General features: G+C 44.4%; 2 protein-coding genes across 2 annotated transcripts in view; one reads left to right on the plus strand and one right to left on the minus strand.

Annotated features, from left to right (window-relative positions):
• XPNPEP1 (X-prolyl aminopeptidase 1) overlaps positions 1-6,207 on the minus strand; it is a 140,299-nt gene extending 134,092 nt beyond the window's left edge. The window contains exon 1 of the mRNA XM_033942158.1: positions 6,180-6,207. The gene's annotated coding sequence lies outside the window, so the exon portion shown is untranslated. The remainder of the gene's footprint in view (positions 1-6,179) is intronic.
• LOC117359417 lies at positions 33-16,346 on the plus strand. The gene is made up of 3 exons (XM_033942162.1): positions 33-350; positions 2,123-2,560; positions 16,032-16,346. The coding sequence occupies exons 1-3, from the start codon at positions 189-191 to the stop codon at positions 16,086-16,088; spliced, it is 657 nt and encodes a 218-aa protein (XP_033798053.1). The 5' UTR covers positions 33-188; the 3' UTR covers positions 16,089-16,346.
• The last annotated feature ends 3,394 nt before the right edge of the window (positions 16,347-19,740 follow it).

Consider the following 19,740-nt stretch of genomic DNA (forward strand, 5'->3'; position numbering starts at 1 on the left):
AGCTGTTCGAACGTTCCATCCCTGTCAGTTAACACGTGCAGAGCTCTAGAAACTGAAAGTTAACTTCAGCCACGGGATGGATAGGGCGGGATTGTGCCGCTCTTGTATCCTGCTGTCCAGGGAGAACAGCTGTTACAGGTGTGCGGCATTCGCTTTCTCCGTGGACAAGCAGGATAGAGAACAGCCACATGTTGGTTGAAATGGTTGGTCAATACGATAATGTTGGACAAAAGTCTCTGGTGTACTCCCAAGCGAAGGGTTGCAAAAATGAGAGCAAAAGCAACCTGATAAAAATGGAGGAGGAGGCTGGTGGAACTGTTTTTACAGAAGGCTTATTATTAGCACAGCAGGTGCTTCATTTTGAAATGGTTGGTCAATACGATAATGTTGGACAAAAGTCTCTGGTGTACTCCCAAGTAGCTGGTCTAGGAGAAGTACACAACGAAAATAAGCAATAATAGCTGAGGCAGCTGTGAGTTTATGAGCCATTACTCTAGGTGCACGATGAATAGGGTTACCATATGTATGGGAAAACCCCGGACATGTCCTCTTTAGAGGACTGTCCATGCGCCCGGAGGGATTTCGAAAACCCGGCTGTTTGTCCGGGGTTTCGAAGTCCACAACTTAGACGAGGTTGCATCTGGAAGCCTTTGTGCATGTGTGGCCATCACATGCGTTTTATGTCGGCGTAGATATCCGCACATGCGTGAAGGTTTCAAAATGGCCTTCAAACTCGGGGAGGTTTGTGGGGGGGTGGGGGCTAGGAGAGGAATGGGACTGAACTGGGGTTGAAACAGGGCAGGACCAAGTGTCCTCTTTTTATTTCCAAAGAGGAAATCTAGCAACCCTAAGGATGAATAGAACAAGAATTGTAACAATATAATATACAGTCAGCCAATTAATTAGAAAGAGTCTTCTTACACACTGAATACCCCGATTTGTTAGGGAGTAGAGACAAAGAATTGTGAAGGGCAATTTGAATGTGTTCTTTTTTTTTTCTATTTAGTAATTTCAATTATACGTATCAAGTATAGATATACAAGAAAAGAATAACATTGGTGAAACATTTTACAAGAAATATTATAAATAGAAAGAAACTAATTTTAAAGTCCACTTCAAGGTGAGATTTGTGAGGATAAACTAAGGGCTCCTTTTATCAAGGTGTGCTACGGGGGTTAGCGCGTCAGACATTTCATCACGCACTAACCCCCGTGGCAAGCCAAAAAACTAATGCCTCGTCAATGGAGGCGTTAGCGACTAGCGCGGCAGGCGGTTGAACGCGCGGTATTCCACGCGTTAACCGCCTACCGCACCTTGATAAAAGGAGCCCTAAAAGTAAATAATCCTGATGGAAATTCAGTTAGCATTCTAACTATAAATATTGAGATCGATTTTATATTTTAATTACCTTTTTTTCATGTTTCAATAGAAATTTCTCCAAATAAGAATGGTCAAAAAATATAAATTGTTTACCCTGATAATGTAAAATACATCTACAGGGAAAACACAGGAAAAAAAGTTACTCCAATAGTCTAAATCCTGGATTTCAGGGCCAAGAATTGTTTCCTACGTTGCTGAGTGGCTCTCGTTACATCTGGAAAAATTTGAATTGGCTGCATACAAAAACCAACTTTTTTAATATTTAAAGTAATTCTTTAAAACTAGCAATTTATCTCTTTCTGACAAGAGAGTTACCAACAAAGTTGAACGAGTGAAAATTATGGGCTTCTTTTACAATGCCGTGCTAACAGCTGCCACACAACAACAGCCCCGAAGCCCTTTAAATCTCTATGGGCTATGGGGTCGTTATTGCGTGGCTTTGTAAATGAGGGGGTATGTCTTTAGTGTCCTTTAAGAAGGCTGTTAATGCTGGGGCTACATCCACTGCTCCTCTAGTTGACATTGCTAGTGATGAGGACAGGTACTTAACCTTCTGAAATACAATTGACTCAGATATTTCCAGTTTTTAAATTTCCCTAAAATATTTTCTAAGCAATATTTCAGCTAAAAGTAAAGGTGAACAAGGGAAATTTTAAAAACATAGATTGACACAGATCCAAGATGACTGCTGCTAAGATGTGCTGAGAAGTACGCACCTTGCCTCTCTGCTTTTCTTTTTCAGAGGCTTTTGCAGCTCGATTTCTTCCTCTATGCGACTCTTTGCAACATTGAAGAGCTGCTCCGGCGGATGCAAGGAGTTGCAACCTTGACATCTGATGTTAGCCCACTGAGGACACCAGGGCTGGGTGAGACCGGAGGTGCACTTCTTGGGCCAGATACCACCCTTAGCCCAGACATCCCGCAGCCCCAGATCACCAGTTCTCCAAGGGGCGAGGTAACCCCAGAGCTGGGAGCGGTCCTTTCTCAAGAGGCAGCTCACATCACTACGGAGAGCATGGAGACAGAATTCCCAGCCCAGGGAGTTTCTACTGAAGAATCAGAGGCTTGTTTAACAACCAAAGGAGGAGCAAACCAGACGGGGCAAAACCAGGGAAATTCCTCGGAGGGTGAGCATTTCTACACTCAACAAAAGTTTCCTATATGGGAGACGCCTGCTCAGGTAACTCTTGAGTTTTAGTGGCTAATTTTGCTAAAACCATTAGCCCCAATTTCCAATACATAGAGAATAAATTGATTCAACATACTCAAGGACTTAAAAGAATATCTGACTGTTACAAAACCCTCTATTCAAAGGCTTGATCAAGATTTATTAGGGTCTAAACAACTACAAGAGGCCCTAGTTAAGGATAATGTAAATCTTAGAAAGAAATTAGAAACGCTTGAGAATAACTCACGAAATAATAACCTGAGACTTATTAATTTTCCTAGACTGACAATGGTAACTCCTAGGGAAATGCTTAGGAGATACCTGGTAGAAATTCTACAAGTCCCAGAAGAAACATTGCTTCCATTTTCTCAAGTGTACTATTTGCCGAATAAACATGGGCCTCAATTACAGAAAAAATCTGACCAAGCAATGTTGAATGTATCAGAAATTTTGGAAACGAACGATAAGGATATGGTAACACCCTCCACATTGATATTGACTTTCAATTGATAAAGTTTGGTTATTGAGGCTTTTCTTCAAAAATAAACAGAAAGACTTTCTTGGACTTAAAATTCAAATGTTTCCTGATCTCTCAAGAAAAACTCTAAAACGCTGTTGAGAATTTCTTCTTTTGAGACCGCTCAGTTAAATATGTCTTTTTTGAACCTCCAATCTATAATTGGCTAACACTCTTAATCCCTTGGGGAGAATGTTTGGACTTAGATAAAAATGGACTGTTACAAAAAAAGTTAAATAATGGACATTAGTATGAACCCGTAGCATACAAACGAGGAATCATGGGCTCAGGCAAAAACTCATAGGTGACCAGCACCAGAACCTCAACAGTTAACTGCTTTCTTGGCTTTGTCCTAAATAGATGGGGGAATATCAATTGCTCTATAGTTTAAATAAGTTACTCCTACCTCAGCATTATGTATAGCATATTCCTATTGATTTAAATTTGGTTTTTCTCACTTATTTGTAATCTTGGATCCAAACTGGAGGACTTCAGTTGAGTTAGTTAAATTTAGTACAGTGGTACCTTGGATTACGAGCATAATCCGTTCCAGGAGCATGCTCGTAATCCAAAATGCTCGTTTATCAAAGCGAGTTTCCCCATAGGAAATAATGGAAACTCGCTTTGATGCGTTCCCCCCCCCCCGCCACGATCCGACCCCCCACACACACGATTGCCCCCCCCCCCCGACACGATCCGACATCCCCCCCCCCCCCCGCCGCTTCTTACCCTCATCTGGGCACTCTTGAAAATCGGCCTCCTCGTCTGCTGGGCCTTGAGCATCTGAGCATGCTCAAGGCCTGCGAGTTCACGTTCTGAACGTGAACTCGCAGGCCTTGAGCATGCTCAGAAGCTCAAGGCCCAGCAGACGAGGAGGCCGATTTTCAAGAGTGCCCAGATGAGGGTAAGAAGCGGCGGGGGGGTGCCCAATTGTGTCGGGGGGTGCCCAATCGTGTGTGTGAGGGGTCGGATCGTGGCGGGGGGTGCCCAATTGTGGCGGGGGGGGGTCGGATCGTGACGGGGGGTGCCGGTTCGAGGCAGGGGGGTGCCGGATTGCGGGGGGGGGGGGGTGCTCGTAAATCGAGCCATGCTCGGTTTCCGAGGCACCGATTTTGCAAATGTTTTGCTCGTCTTGCAAAACACTCGCAAACCGGTGCACTCATAAACCGAGGTACCACTGTATTTCATTTTTTTTTCTGTTTTAAGGAATATCAAGGTGTAAAATGTTTTATACTTTGAGAAAACAATATCCTGTCTAACCAACTTTCTGTCCAAGTGTATACTTGATATGTAATTTAAAAATATATAAATAAACAATAAAAATAAGCATAGATTATTAACACGCAAAGGATTTTCCAAATGTTCCAATTTATGTTGCAAAATCAGACTATCTTTCACAGCTGAGGTACTAACAGATTGAAGTACTTTCACTTGATTTTGCATCGCCTCACTAGCAGATTTAATTTTTGAAACATCATCTTGTAATACAGAGATAGAAGACCCAACTTGACTAGAAAAAGTACATAATTGTTCTACTTTCCCTTTAAACAAATTCTCAGTCCGGGTGACAACTTGCCAAATATCTTATAAGGAAATATCACCCTCAGGAACATCTTGAGTGGAAACCATATCAAAACTAAGCAGTTACAGTTTAACTGTGTTCTGTTTTAAAGATAACCTGGAAGAGCTTGTCCAAAGGGTAATATGCAAAGTATGGCTTCCTCAAATATTGAATGTGATGGAGGAGAAAAAGTTGGTAAAATGATTGAGTGATTGAGTTGGACATATGATAATAGATTAGGAAGGATGTGTAAGAACATAAGAATAGCCTTACCAGGTCAGACCAATGGTCCATCAAGCCCAGTAGCCCGTTCTCACAGTGGACAATCCAGGTCACTAGTACCTGACCAAAACCCAATAAGTAGCAATATTCCATGCTACTGACCCAAGGCAAGCAGTGGCTTCCCTCATGTCTTTCTCAGTAAACAGACTATTGACTTTTCCTCCAGAAAATTGTCCAAACCTTTCTTAAAACCAGCTACGCTATCTGTTCTTACTCTACCTGTCAGGAACTGAAGATAAGGATGATAATGTACTAAGATTTGCAGTCCTCCCACTGGTCTAGCTGATGGAAATGGCACAGGGTGTGTAAAAGGTAGACAAATGGCTATATGATTATGAAATGCTGTAATTGGAACGGAGACAAGCTCGTACAGATGAATAGGAAAATACATCGATAGAAAATTACAACAGGTACTGACATATTGTGGCCACTGGGCATGTGTAATTCCTAACGTATATACTTGCTTAGCCACCACTGCACACAGAGCTGAGGGTTTCAGTGTATCATTAATGATGACAACTCCCTTTTTCTGTAATCATGTAGCTATAGTTCGGGTTCATCTTTCCCACATGCATCACTTTACACATGCTCACATTAAATGTCATCTCCCATTTTGAAGCCCAGTCTCCCAATCTCGCGATACCATGCGGTGAGTGTGACGCAGCCTATTCAGTTCCTATGGGCTGCGTCACATTTACATGCCACAACTCGCTACCACAGTTTTGTAAAAGGGGCCCTTAATTAGCTATGCATTTGCTCCTTAAACCTGGACACAGCCTAGTATTGAATTTCTGGGTTTGACTCCAAAATGCTAATCACCAGTGACTGAAGATCAGGCCCCTGCAAAATTATCCCTGGCTAGGATGCTATAAAGCAGGGATCTCAAAGTCCTTCCTTGAGGGCCGCAATCCAGTTGGGTTTTCAGGATTTCCCCAATGAATATGCATTGAAAGCAGTGCATACACATAGATCTCATGCATATTCATTGGGGAAATCCTGAAAACCCGATTGGATTGCGGCCCTCAAGGAGGGACTTTGAGACCCCTGCTATAAAGGAACAAAAATGAATTAGCACTGAGTACAAGCAGCAAGCAACTTCTACATGAGACTAGCATATGCAACACTTGAAATCTATTTATAGAGCTTCCTTCATGTACACATTGGTCTGAAGTTCTTTTAACCAGCAAAATCGCATGTAATTCCAGATCACATGCTACTACTTCTGTAAACATTTCAGAAATCAGAATAGTAACATAACTCACGCTACTTGCCTTGTTCCTGCTCTTGAATGTCTCTCGGTTTTCAACAAAAACCCAAGCCCTGCTGTTTTCTGCCCTTTACTCCTTCCTAATCCCCACATCAGCACTTTTTAGCAAAGCAAATATGCTGAACATTGACCGCAATAAATCTATTCCTGGTGCTATTACTTAGCATGCCCTGTAGGTGCTGCAACATGGACAAGAGTCCAATGTTGAAAGTCTTTATTCTTTAGGCAAACATATTGTCCCATTGTGTGCTACTGTATTTCCAGGCAGAATACAGATACTTCACATCCCAAAATATTTTCAACTTCCAAAAGTGATGCTTTTTATGGGGGAGGGGGGTTCTCATATGAATCAACTAACCATTATGGAAGCAATTCTACAAGTGGGCATCTCCATGTAGGCGCCCTGATGCTGTGTGATGAAAGCCTATTCTCTAACAGCATCTGGGTACCTAGATTTCATTTTAAAATATTGGCATAACCCAGTATTGGTGCACCTTATGTTTTTGTGCCCACAGTTATGCTTGCCATAGACCTAGCAGGGATGCACATAATTGACAGTATTCTATAAGTTGTAGCTCCATCCATGCCCTTTCATGTATATGCTGCCTTGCATTTACACACTTTCTTGTGCAAACAGCATATGATTCCTTACGAATGGGTTGTGAACCCCAACTTGTGAGTTGGATTGTAGAGGATGTCAATCATTTTTCTGAGCTCTGCTTCCTTGTCTCCCTGTCAAGTGCCCTCTCTCCTCAGTCTTCATTTCTCCAGAGGACGTTATAAGGCAGAGTACGGTACTGGGGTTCAAGAAAGGATTGGACAAATTCCTACTGGAAATGGGGATAGAGGGGTATAGATAGAAGATTACTGCACAGGTCCTGGACCTGTTGGGCCGCCGCGTGAGCGGACTGCTGGGCACGATGGACCTCGGGTCTGACCCAGCAGAGGCATTTCTTATGTTCTTAAGCGAGTTGAGAAGATGCCTTTTCCTCTGCTCTGTACTAGATTCTTTATTTTTGGGTTTTAATCCAAATCTTTTCGAGAGTTTCTTGGTGCTAAGATGTTCCCAGTAATCCTGGGACAGCTCTGCCTGGGAGAAGGGACTGATGTTGGGGTCTGCAGCCAGAATGGCAACATTTTTGGAAAAGAGCACCTGCCAGCCAACCTGCTCGAACACTTAGAGCTCAGGATTAGGTTCCCTGGGAGTGGTGCTCACCTCTGCAGCGTCATGCATTGGAGCACAGAATGTTTAGACCCCGTGACTGGCCGGGAGGCTTGGCGCAGGTTGACTGTGTCCCGTCCCCCCCCAAAGAATCATGTGGAGCCTTGAGGGGTCAAGAGTTTCAGGTTTTACTACCTGAATAAAAGGCACTGGAGACACCCTTGTTGTCTGAGGCAGAAATTCCTTATCTATTTCTAGCTGCAGTGAGAGCTGTTGCAGGCACAGCACATGGCAGATTTGAGTGCTGCTCATTCTTTATCATCCCTCAAGGCCAGCACAGAAACTGATGGGTTATAACGCACCTCTACCAGCAGGTAGAGACTGAGTCACTAACTTTTGGCTGTAGTACAAGTGGGCTATGCAGTCCCAAGTACAATCAGTCTGTTCTCAGTCTCCAGCAGGTGGAGGTAGTAAGCCTGCGCAGTCTTTCTTTTCTTGGTTTAGTGTAGGGCTGTTGGATTTTGGTTAGTGGCCTTCAGGTCCCTGCCAGTGGTGCTGGATTGAGCTTGGGGGACCCTTTCAGGGGGTCCATCCAACCTCGGGGGTGCCACACTCAACTGGTCGATTCCCTCCTTCCCCCCCTCCCCCCCCCCCCCGTTTCCCCCACATCCCCAAAATTTTCACTTTAGAGGTGCCTCAGCTGTAAGCCTTGACACCAATATTCAGGCAAGGCATATAGCTTTGAGAGCCAGAGGGGTATGTTCAGTTGTAAATTAAAGATGTATTAAAAAAAAAACAAAAGATCCTGAGGCAGTGCCAGTCTGAAGGGAACCCTTCAATTACCTTTATTTGGTTTTTATTACTAACCGGCACTTTGTTTTTGTTTCCTAGCGGTTTTTGCACTGAGCACTTTTAAGCTGAAAAAGTGCTTATTGTGCTCCAGGCGTTCAGTTAATGTAGCTTTTGAATGCACGAAGTGCACCAGATACTGCGAAGGGGAATCCTCGTCGGCTTCAGGTACCAGCGAGCAGGGTTTCCTTTCGCGCGTGCACTGCTTGTTGGCAGCAGGCAGTGGGGAAGTCCGGGCTTCCCCTACTGCCCACACAGGGATTTCCTCAGCCGCCGACAATCAAGGAAATAAGGTTTCCTTTACCATTGATAGTGCTGGGAACTCCCTTACCTCTGCTGCCAGCTTGCCTGCTTTAACTGCTGGGTCAGTTCAGGCCTCTTTGCCGCTGCAGGCCTCAAGGGCATTTTTTCACCGGTTTTGGCAGGAAGCTCCACCATTTTGCCTGTGGCCTCAGGTGACTTTCCTCCTGTCTTAGAGAGACAGGAATAGGTTTGTAATGTGTCTCCTGCCTTGACAGCGAGTCCTTCTTTACCCCTGATTTTGTTTTAGCCATGTGCAAGGCTTACTTACAGGCAGCCAGGGGTCCTGTTTCGTCTCTGGGGGTTTTTTTGGGGGGTGGCTTTTGCCTTCTATGGCTGCCCCCATTTGGTCGGCATTGGCTCCTGCCCAGTCTCCTCTGTCTTCGTTCAAGCAGTCGCAGGTCTCATAAGACGAGGATTTTTTGTTTGCAGATGTGTTTTCACCTGATGAAGACTTGGACCCTTTGTTGGATCCTCAAGATCCTCTCAGGGAGACGGATGATGCGGACATGTGTTTTGCGGAGATGCCGACTGGCAAGGATTCGTTGGTGGTGTGCATTTTTCACCAGGGAGAGCTGCAGGAGTTTATTCTTCAGGTTTCAGCGCTTTTGCACTTTGAGGAGGATGCGAAACACCTGCTTTGGGGGATCAGGTTGGCCTCCCATTCTTTTCCTATGCAGCAGGATATTCAGGATGTAGTACACGTGCAGTGGAAGATACTGGGTGTGCCTTTTCACTTGGTGTAGTCCATGGCTTGGCTTTATCCCATTCCTGATGTCGCCTGTGATCTCAGCTATCACGCATAGGCATATGTTGCCGGTTGAAGACATTTCGGCCTTTCAGGACTCTCAGGATCGTAAGTTGGAGTCTCTTCTTAAGCAAAGTTTTGACATAGCTGCTTTGGCAGTCCAGGCGTCGATTTGAGAACTGATCTCAGCCAATCACGGAGTAGCACAGGACCTGCCAGGAAGCGCAAAAGTCACAGTCCTGAGTTGTGCGCCGCTCTGCAAAGAGAAAGGCAGCCGTTGGGGAGGTGTATTCGCTCCATAAGACGCACCCACTTTTCCACCCTTTTTAGGGGTGAAAAAAGTGCGTCTTATGGAGTGAAAAATACAGTAACTCAGGCTTTGATTTCTTAAAAAATAGATTATTGCAATTCTCTTTATCTGGTTTTGTCATCTAAATCTCTGGCAAGAATTCAGTTATTTCAGAACATAGGAGCCAACTTTTGGAAAATGATTGGGGTGCTGAACTCATAGCTCACAACAAATTTCCCCTCACCCAGCAAAGAAGGAGAAACAAATTACTTCTATACCTATATCTAAATCTAATCTAATCTTCAGTTTATATACTGGGTTTTCTCCCGAAGGAGCTCAACTCGGTTCACAGTTGATTAAAATTAGGTTCAAACAATTTTTATTGATGCAAATATCAGCAAATACAACGCCATGGCACCCCAAGAGTATACAGAACAAACAATGATGCACCATATACAATAATAGAACAAACATGTACAGAAGAAGAATAATAGCAACCAAACTTCTCCCCCCCCCCTGTTCCTACACTATATAGGGCAAGCGAGACTAATGAGGGCGGAAAGGTATTCCGAGGCCCTGGACTCTTGTGAGCCCCAAAGATGCCACCCCCTCCCCCACCGAACCCCATTTGTCATATCCAGGACTAAGTGCCAGAACCGTTCAATACCCCCACCTCCCCTCCCCTATCCCCCTCCCCCCCCCCAGTGGTACTCTCCACCCTACCCCACCAGCACTCACCATTGCTGTCCCAGCCCTACAGACTGTACACCCAGATTAGGACACCCATCGTAAAACCACACTGCGACCCTTTGGATGCAATGTTTGCAGATATGGCTCCCAAATATTCAAGAACAACATCTTTCGCTTCCTAGCTCCTCCGGCATCCCGGGCCTCCCAGGTGGCCAACTGATGCAATTGGTTTCGCCAATGCCAAAACGCTGGCGGGACCGTCCAGCACTGAAGAATACATTTCCTGGCTAGTAAACTCATCTTCCTACTCAGAGCCCGATGCCCCCTAGGCAAATGGCCAAAAGCCTCCGGCAAATCCAAGACAAAGTAGGCTGGAGTACTGCGCAAGGCTCTCCCAATTAACCCTGACATGTAAGAGATTATACGCCTCCAGAAGCGCTGGATAATGGAGCAGGACCAAAAGGCATGTCCCAAAGTGTGTCCCCCATCCCACATTTATGACACAGTGGTGTAGGGAGACCTCCACTATAATACAACTGTGTACGAGTATAATATGCGCGTAGGGTCACCCTATAGTACATTTCTTGCAACCAGGAACACGGGGTCACCCCAGGAGTTGCCCTCAAGGAATGGGCTACATTCCAGTGTCCCAAATTAATCTGCAATTCCCCCTCCCATTTACCCCAAATGATTTGGTAGTCCTTGGCTAGTAGTAACTCTTGCAAACTAGCATGAATGCTAGACACTGAGAGGGACACCTCCTCCTCCCGAGCAAACTAGTTGATTAAAATTAGAATGACATAATAGTAGGCCTGAAAGAGAGAGTGCTATTGGTGTATCATTTCCAGAAACAGACTGATAATTAAAATTGAAGGTGTGGAATTAAAAAGCTAAAAAAATAAGATATACTATTATTACAGTACTTCAGCAGGTAAGCTTTTAAGATATTGTGTAAACAACCAAGTTTTTAAATCTTTCTGGAATTGTTGTAACTCACCTATCAATCTGAACATAAGAATAGCGAAGCTGGTTTTAAGAAAGGTTTTGACAAATTCCTGGAGGAAAAGTCCATAATCTGTTATTAAGACATGGGGGAAGCCTCTGCTTCCACGGATCGGTAGCATGGTCTATTGCTACTCTTTGGGTTTTGACCAGGTACTAGTGACCTGGATTGGCCACCGTGAGAACGGACTACTGGGCTTGATGGACCATTGGTCTGACCCAGTAAGGCTATTCTTATGTTCTTATTGGATCAGACCAATGGTCCATCAAGCCCATTCTCAGGGTGGCCAATCCAGGTCCCTAGTACCTGTCCAAAACTCAAGGAAGTAGCAACATTCTATGCTACCGAACCAGGGCAAGCAGTGGCTTTCTCTATATTTTTCTCAATAACAGATTATGGACTTTTCCTCCAAGAAACTGTCCAAACCTTTCTTAAAACCAGCTATGTTGTCCGCTCTTATCACAACCTCTGGCAATGCGTTCCAGAGCTTAACTATTCTCTGAGTGAAAAAGAAACTTCCTCCTATTGGTTTAAAAAAGTATTTCCCTGTAACTTCATTGAATGTCCCCTAGTCTTTGTAATTTTTGACAGAGTGAAAAATCGATCCACTTGTACCCGTTCTACTCCACTTAGGATTTTGTAGACTTCAATCATATCTCCCCTCAGCCGTCTCTTTTCCAAGCTGAAGAGCCCTAAGCGTTTTAGTCTTTCCTCATATGAGAGAAGTTTTATCTTTTTTATCATCTTGGTTGCTCTTCTTTGAACCATTTCTAGTGCCACTATAGCTTTCTTGAGATAAGGAGACCAGAATTGAACGCAATACTCCAGATGAGGTCGCACCATGAAGCGATACAGGGGCATTATAACATTCTTAGTCTTGTTAACCATCCCTTTTTTAATAATTCCTAGCTGCCACCACACATTGGGCGGAAGATTTCATCGTATTGTCTACGATAGCACCCAGATCCTTTTCTTGGGTGCCAACCCCCAAGGTGGACCCTAGCATCCGGTAACTGATTTGGGTTATAAGAAATATGCAGGACAGGTAATGTGGATAAATCAAAAGCTAGGGCTCTGCCACTCACTCCATCCCTGGCAGCTTGACAACAGTATTCTCTCTCTCCTTCCCTCTCTATTCAAAGCACTTTTTCTCTAAACAGTCCCTCTCTTCCCTTAGCCCATCTACACCACACTCTATTATCCCAATTTTTTTTCATTATTCCCTCATTTCTTCTTTCCCTTCACAATTCCTTGTCCTCTTTCCTTTTCAATTTTTCTCTTCCTCCATAGGCATAATTTAATGTTTTATATTTGGGGACAGGGAATTTAATAAATCTGTGCCTTTTCTTCTCCCTAAATATTTCAGCCTGTTCTGCTTCTCATTTTTCCTTGGCCCAGTCTTCCATTTCCCTCCAATCCCCAGCAAGCTCCCAACACACTGTTCCCTAGCAAGTTGCCATTCCAGGCAAGTTTGGTGCACCTATCCCTTTACTGATTCCCACTTTCCTCTACAGGTGAGACTTCCTTTGTTTGTAGATTTAACTCATCTTCAATTTGTGACTTCCCGTCCACCACAAGCTTGGATCATTTCCCTGTTCTGCTCTCCCTGGCTCCAGGCACATTCTTGTGCTCTGGGACTGCTTCCCAGGTGGAGCTTGGCCAGAGTTGAGGAATACACACTAGTAAAATGCATTCACACCCACAAAGGACATGCCAAAAGCTGCACTGCTTGAAGCTTCAATGATAAAATCAGATGGCCAACCTGTATGACCCACGGGTGAAAGAGAGTATCACTCTTCAGTCCATTGCTTTGATTTAATGAAAGAAGATGCCAATAGGAGTAAGGTAAAGGACTATGAGTTCAAGTTCAATTTTATTTTGATATATTGCAAAATATCTAGCAGTGTGCAATTTAAAATAATAGGGAAAACAAAAAATGCCTAACTCAGCTTCGTAAAAGGGAGGGAGGGGGATTGGCATGCATTAAATCCATTAGCACACTTTCCTGTCTTTTACGAAGCTGCATTAGGCTTTTTTATCGGCGGTACATAAGAATTGCTGCTGCTGGGTCAGACCAGTGGTCCGTCATGCTCAGCAGTCCACTCCCGTGGCAGCCCTTAGGTCAAAGACGAGTGCCCTAACCAAGACTAGCCTTACCTGCGCACGTTCTGGTTTAGCAGGAACTTGTCCAACTTTGTCTTGAATCCCTGGAGGGTGTTTTCCTCCTATAACTGACTCCGGAAGAGCGTTCCAGTTTTCCACCACTCTCTGGGTGAAGAACTTCCTTACATTTGTACGGAATCTGTCCCCTTTTAACTTTAGAGAGTGCTCTCTCGTTCTCCCTACCTTGGAGAGGGTGAACAACTTGTCTTTATCTACTAAGTCTGTTCTCTTCAGTATGTTGAATGTCTCGATCATGTCCCCTCATATGAGCATCGGAGCTTTTACTAAAGTGGCCAGCAATATGCCTAATGCAGCTTCATAAAAAGAGGGGGGGTGTTTAGTAATAGGACCCCTAAAAAACCTTAGAAAATTATTTTATTTATTGAATCCTTATAGAGCTGCCAGTTAACTGCATATCATGAACAATGGGCAGGGCAGGCACAGCGGTGAAGTATGGGCGAGTGGCCCCTCTTCCCCACCTCCACCCCTGCTGCACATGCGCCCCTTCCCTTTCCCTGTTCCTTTTTCATTTCTCTGGCATGAGCAGCAGATGTGACAGAGCGCCGATGCTGACGCGGGCAGCCACCTAGCGCTGGGGAAGTAAAAAAGGCTCGGGGCACGCGCAGTCATGGATGGTAAGCTCCCTTCTGTAAGCAGTTTCTAATCTCTCCTGCTGTGTCAGTACTGTATACAGTATGTGGTTGATGAATTAAAAAAAAAAATCCATTCAGGACTTTACTAAGATTATCAGTCGTATCAAGGAATTAGATATTTGAGACCAATGATCCCCTCTGAAGCTCAATAAAATTATAAAAAGGATCATTGATTTATTTTCTTATCTTTTTTTTTTTTTTGTATTAAAGTTAAAACAGGCTTGAGATGGACCACTGTAGATTAAGCCATCTTCCACTGGAGGGAGCCCTCTCCCTGCTATACATTGAATCACTATCGGCAGTAATGTTGCTTCTGATTCTTGAGGTGCATGCCAACATATGAAAACTCTTAGAGGCAGATTTGGAGGAGATGTCACTGGAATCAGATAACTTGAAAGGGAGAAAAACAGAAAAAATGTATTGGCTGTAGAAGAGAGGCCTGCTAGAGGTAGTGAAGATAACTGATCATCAGAGAACCAAATTCCAAATCTCTTGGTTCAGCCCTCCCTTTTAGAATTATTAATAAGTGCCCCTTATAGCAAACAGAAAGCAAAGAATATAATTTTCTTTATTAGGGCAGGATGGGAAATAGGTGCCACCAGTCCTCAGGAGCCTTAAATATATTAAAACAAGTAGCACATGCAAATTAACTGAATTCTTAAGACAAAATAAATGCAGAAGAATATTTGGGATGCTCTGGAATCCAGCTGTGTTTGCAGTTCTGTAATCAGGGTCACAAAGAAGAACAATTTTGTAGCGCTCAAGCGCCAGTCTATAAAAGCTAATCATACTTTATAGAATCATCCTAACCTTAGGTTTATGCCAGGGTTTTCTTGGCCTAAATGAGTGCACCTAATTTAGGCTCCAAGTGCAAAAGTCCAAAACAGGTGCCCACATCTAAAACATGCCCATGATCAGCCCTTTAAGCATGCCTACATTGAGATAGGTGCCTTGCACTACCTCAAAGTGGCAGGCGCCTACCATCCAATTACGTGCAGCTTACATCAATTACAAGGTGCTGATTGTCAATTATCAGCATCAGTGAATCCTATTGAACAAGTTAGATGTCTGCTAGAGAATGACACGGTGACAAAATTCATCACCGTTCCCGTCCCCACGGATAACCGCGGGAAATAATCCCTTGTCATTTTCTAGTGTCTATTTCAACCTCGGTCCTTCTACACCAGCATTCTTCAAAGCAAAGCTTGCGGGTCAGTGGTTGTGGCCATTCATAATTTGATTCTTATGTGAGCCAAGGATAATGAAGCCATTGTGACATCACTGATGTGATTGGCTCTTAGGCACTGGTAGAATGAGGCATTATGACATCACAATATCTGCTCTGGAATGTTGCTGCTCAATCTCAGCATTCTTCAAAGCAAAGCTTGCGGGTCAGTGGTTGTGGCCATTCATATTCTGATTCTTCCCTCTCTCCTTAAAGAATGACATGAAGATGGTTTCCCACGGTTATCCGCGGGGACGGGAACGGTGATGAATTTTGTCACCGTGTCATTCTCTAATGTCTGCATCGGCTAGGTGTGCCATTGTAGGCATCTGACTTTAGGCGCCATTTATAGAATCAGGGCCTTAAGGGCTCCCGTGTTAATCCTGCGCTATTTTATCAGCTCATGCCAATGCACACACGCTAACCAATTAGCGCAGGGCAAGCCTACTCTCCACCCCCCCAAGCATGCCCCCTGGATGGTGTGTGCTGAGTGTACAGTTAGCGAGTGGCTCCTGAGTGCAGCCTGCTTCTGTGAATTTTAAGTGGAGGTAAGCGTTGGTGCTTATTGCCACTTAGTAAAAGGACCCCAAATTTTGGAATTTAAATTTTAAAAAATGCATATCCATTTAATCCAGCAAGACTTTTTAGATTATATTAGTGATAGGAAGAAGTGTAAAAGTGGCATTATGAGACTGAAAGGTGAAGGGGAGAAATATGTAGAAGCTGATAAAGAAAAGGCTGAATTGCTTAAATATTTCTGTTTTGTGTTCACAGCTGAAGCACTGGGAGCGGGATGATGGAAGACAAATACAAATAGGGATGGAGGAGTAGTAGACCCTGATCAGAGGATTGTGTTCATGGGCTCGTAGCAAAACTAAAGGTGGAATATGCGATGGAGCCAGATGGTGTACATCCAAGTGTACTGAAGGAATTTAGGGAAGTTCTGGCGGCTCTGCTGAGCTGATTGCCGCAAGGAAATCTCCCTGCTGCGATCAGCTGAACTGTTGCAGCAGGGAACCCGCCCCCCACAAAGACGGCTGGCAGGAGGGATGCCCACTCCCTCCTGCCGCAAGCTCCATCGATTCCCTGAACCCCCAACACCCACCCAACATTCTTCAACATTTCCCAACACCCACCCGACACTCCCCAACTCCTATCCGTCACTCCTTCACACCCCATCATCCCCCAACACCTCCTGAAACCTCCCCCCTGTACCTTTAGGAGATAGCAGGCAAGAGGGATGCCTACTCCCTCCTGCCAGCAGGCCCGCCTCTTCCAAAATGGTGGGCCTTCCCCTTCCCAGTGCATTCTGGGATGCACCAAGGAGGGGGCCTAAGGCTCCGATTGGCCCATAGTAGGGCCTTAGGCACCTGGGCCAACCGGAGTTTTTTAGGCCTCCTTCCCAGTGCATTCTGGGATGCACTGGAAGTGGCCTATGTCTGATTGGCCAGATGGCAAAGGCCAATCCCATGGCGATTCCCTAACTGGTGTATGTGACATGGGCACTGGTTAGCGAATCGGGCCAGTTAGGTGGTTTTGGGCGTCTGTCCTTTAGGGCAGACACAATTCTGTGTGTGATTCTCAGGTGCTTCTTAGGTGGCTGCAGAAACTGGCGTCCTATACAGAACTTCCCCCAAAGACTATCTAAATTGAAGAAAGCGTGGGACAGGCACATGGGGTCTCTTAGGGAGAGGATGAGATATTGGATTCTGTAAGATGGGCAGACTGGATGGGTCATTTGGCCTTTATCTGCCATTATGTTGCTGTTTCCAATTTATTCCTCCTAGTCTGTGTACAATCCATCTCAGTACATCTGGGAAGATAAATATCCTCCCACCAAAGAAAGTACACTCAGATTTACGAACCCCCCCCCAAAAAAAAAAAAAAAAAAAAACCCAAACACAATCAGTTGAAGTAGTTCATCTTTATCTTGTGAAAACACAAAAAATCATCAAAGTAGATATAGCTGTTGCTTCATCTAAAGAAGCATCAGCAATTAATCCATCGGCTCTGGTGATTGGCTATTTTTGCATCACTCTGGGAACATACATAATCCTACGAAGAGGAGGAAGAGCAGGGTCAGCACATTGAAAAACCTAATTCAGAAACCTATAAAATAGGTCTTTTGCCATCACAGTCATCGTTTGGGGAAAAAATAATAGTCTGAAGTTCAGATGCCTTGTAAAACAATCAGAGTTTTCCATCTTACAATATATAATCGTCTTACCTTGAGCAAGGACCATTGGTTGTTGCTTAATTTCCTGAATTGAGGCCCTAAGTCTTGTATCTTAATAAAACTGTATATGCTTTCTCTCATTTCTTCAGTCTTAAAGAGTTCTGTTGAATAGTCTGTGTGAAATCCCTGCGCAAACATATAACGATTTTAGTGTAGACCAAATTGCTTCTAGAGTATTTTCAGATGGTCTAACGAGGTGTAATAGTTGTTTCCATCTCACCTATTGAATCATTTGTTTCCCTCCAGTAGCTGAGATTGAAACAACTTCGGCTTTTGATAGTATATCAGCAATGGGAAAACCAGTTCAAGAAGAGCTGCCTCCAGCAACACTATTCCTGTAGCCATGTGTGCTATATCCTCCGACAGTCCATGCTAGTTCAGAGGGAGCTCTGGCCAGAGAGACTGAGTGAGACATCATTCCCAAAGTGCTACCCAAGTAGCTGGTAGCCTGCTTCCTGAGTCTGGACAAAACTGGGTTTAAGAAAGGTTTGAACAAGTTCCTGGAGGAAAAGTCTATATGAGGCAGACATGGAGGAAGCTACTGCTTGTCCTGGATCAGTAGCATGGAATGTTGCTACTATTTGGATTTCTGCCAGGTACTTGTGACCTGGATTGGCCACTATTGGAAACAGGAAACTTGGCTAGATGAGCCATTGGTCTGACCCAGTATGGCTATTCTTATGTTCTTATAGTCATCTCAGTGGCATACCTGGCTTCCTCTGAGCAGAACATCCCTCTCCTCCAGGCAACAGGGGGCACATGGAACGGTCACAGTGCCGCAGTCCGCTTGTTTGGAGTCTCCAGCTTAGCCAGTTCCCTGCCCCAGTACAGGAAATTGACATCTGTTGTTGCTTATCTCATCTTAGGGAGTTCCACAATAAAATGAAGCAACACAGGAGACTGTTCTCTGTGCTCAGGCTTTGGGACTGATTCTGATCTCTGAAGTTTGGTAATTGCATTTTGTTTATTGGCCGACCCCCTGATGCAGGCGTTGTACGGCGAAACACAGCTCAAGTTCAGTCAATAAAGACAAGTCCCTGTTCATTGGGGCCCTTTATGCATTTTTCGTGTGCTCTGTCCCTGTCTGTGCTGGTGATTAATATCTACAGCAGAATAAATAAATGCCTATATCTTTAGCTTTTTGTTTATTTTTTCACTACCCGGAGCTCATCCTGAGCTTCCTTGAGTTCTGCCATGTTTATCATCTGTCACCTCTGCTGGGTGATTGTTCTATGCATCCATCAGCCTTTTCAGGAAGAAATGGTTGCTGATATTCTTCCTGAGTCTACTTTACTGGAGTCTTATCCAATAACCTCTCGGGTTAGAATTTCCTTTCCAGTGATAAAGGTTTCCCTCTTGTACATTAGTGGTGCTTTGGATGTATCTAGTTCTGAATGCAGCTCAGAGCAAGATTACAGCAGAAAGTTGGCCATGCAGGATCTGAGACTTAGCAAAAGAATAAGTATTCATTCAGAAAGCAAGTAATCATAAAGACAGTAACATGCTGCAAAATTCCTGAGTCAGAGAAATGCCTGCGGCATTTTTTCCTTATGATGCAAAATGGTCAGACCAGCACAGGGGGAGGATGCAAATGTGTAGATTTACTCTTCTGGATACATTTTGCACTCCAATGAATTTTGCAGGCTAGTGGCTATCAGATCTCACCCTGCTACAAGAAAGGAGGTCAGCAGACACACTGTTGTTGGAACAACTATTCTAGTTAATACAGCTCAATTGCATTTGAGTACATAGAAACGGGGAGAAAATGTGTTTGAACAAGATTACACAAAAGGTCAGTGGCAGAGCAGGCAGCCTTGAGAGAAGTCATCCCCGGTGCATGCAAAAATTCTTCATCAAAACATACGGCTCAGACTACAGCACTCTGCAATGCGGTGCGGGATTCAGATCTCACACCCTGGGGACAGGACAGGAGGGAAGTGGCTGCTGCTATAGGGACAGCCTCTGCCAGCAGCAGGAGCTATTGCAAGGCCCCTGTAGACAGGCTATTAAAATAGCACAGAACCTACTTTATTTACCACTACTACATATAATTTCTATAGCGCTTCTAGACATGCACAGCTCTGTACATTAAAATATTCAAGAGACAGTCCCTGCTCAGGCTTTACCCTCACATTCCTGGAACCAGGGACCTAGCCAGTCCTTAAATTTTTGGGGCACCCAGGGGTGAACTGGGAGATTGCATTCCTCCTTGCTCCTTCCTTGCCTCTGCACATTGCACCATACACT

The sequence above is a fragment of the Geotrypetes seraphini genome, chromosome 4 (assembly GCF_902459505.1).
Source record: "Geotrypetes seraphini chromosome 4, aGeoSer1.1, whole genome shotgun sequence".
NCBI lineage: Eukaryota > Metazoa > Chordata > Amphibia > Gymnophiona > Dermophiidae > Geotrypetes > Geotrypetes seraphini.

What these genes read in the sequence shown, in the direction of transcription:
- LOC117359417 (XM_033942162.1), top strand. Translation starts at nt 189, where the DNA reads ATGTTGGTTGAAATGGTTGGTCAATACGATAATGTTGGACAAAAGTCT. An exon ending in GCTTATTATTAGCACAGCAG is followed by an intron (nt 351 to 2,122) that starts GTGCTTCATTTT and finishes TTTCTTTTTCAG; the next exon opens with AGGCTTTTGCAGCTCGATTT. An exon ending in TATGGGAGACGCCTGCTCAG is followed by an intron (nt 2,561 to 16,031) that starts GTAACTCTTGAG and finishes TTGTGTTCACAG; the next exon opens with CTGAAGCACTGGGAGCGGGA.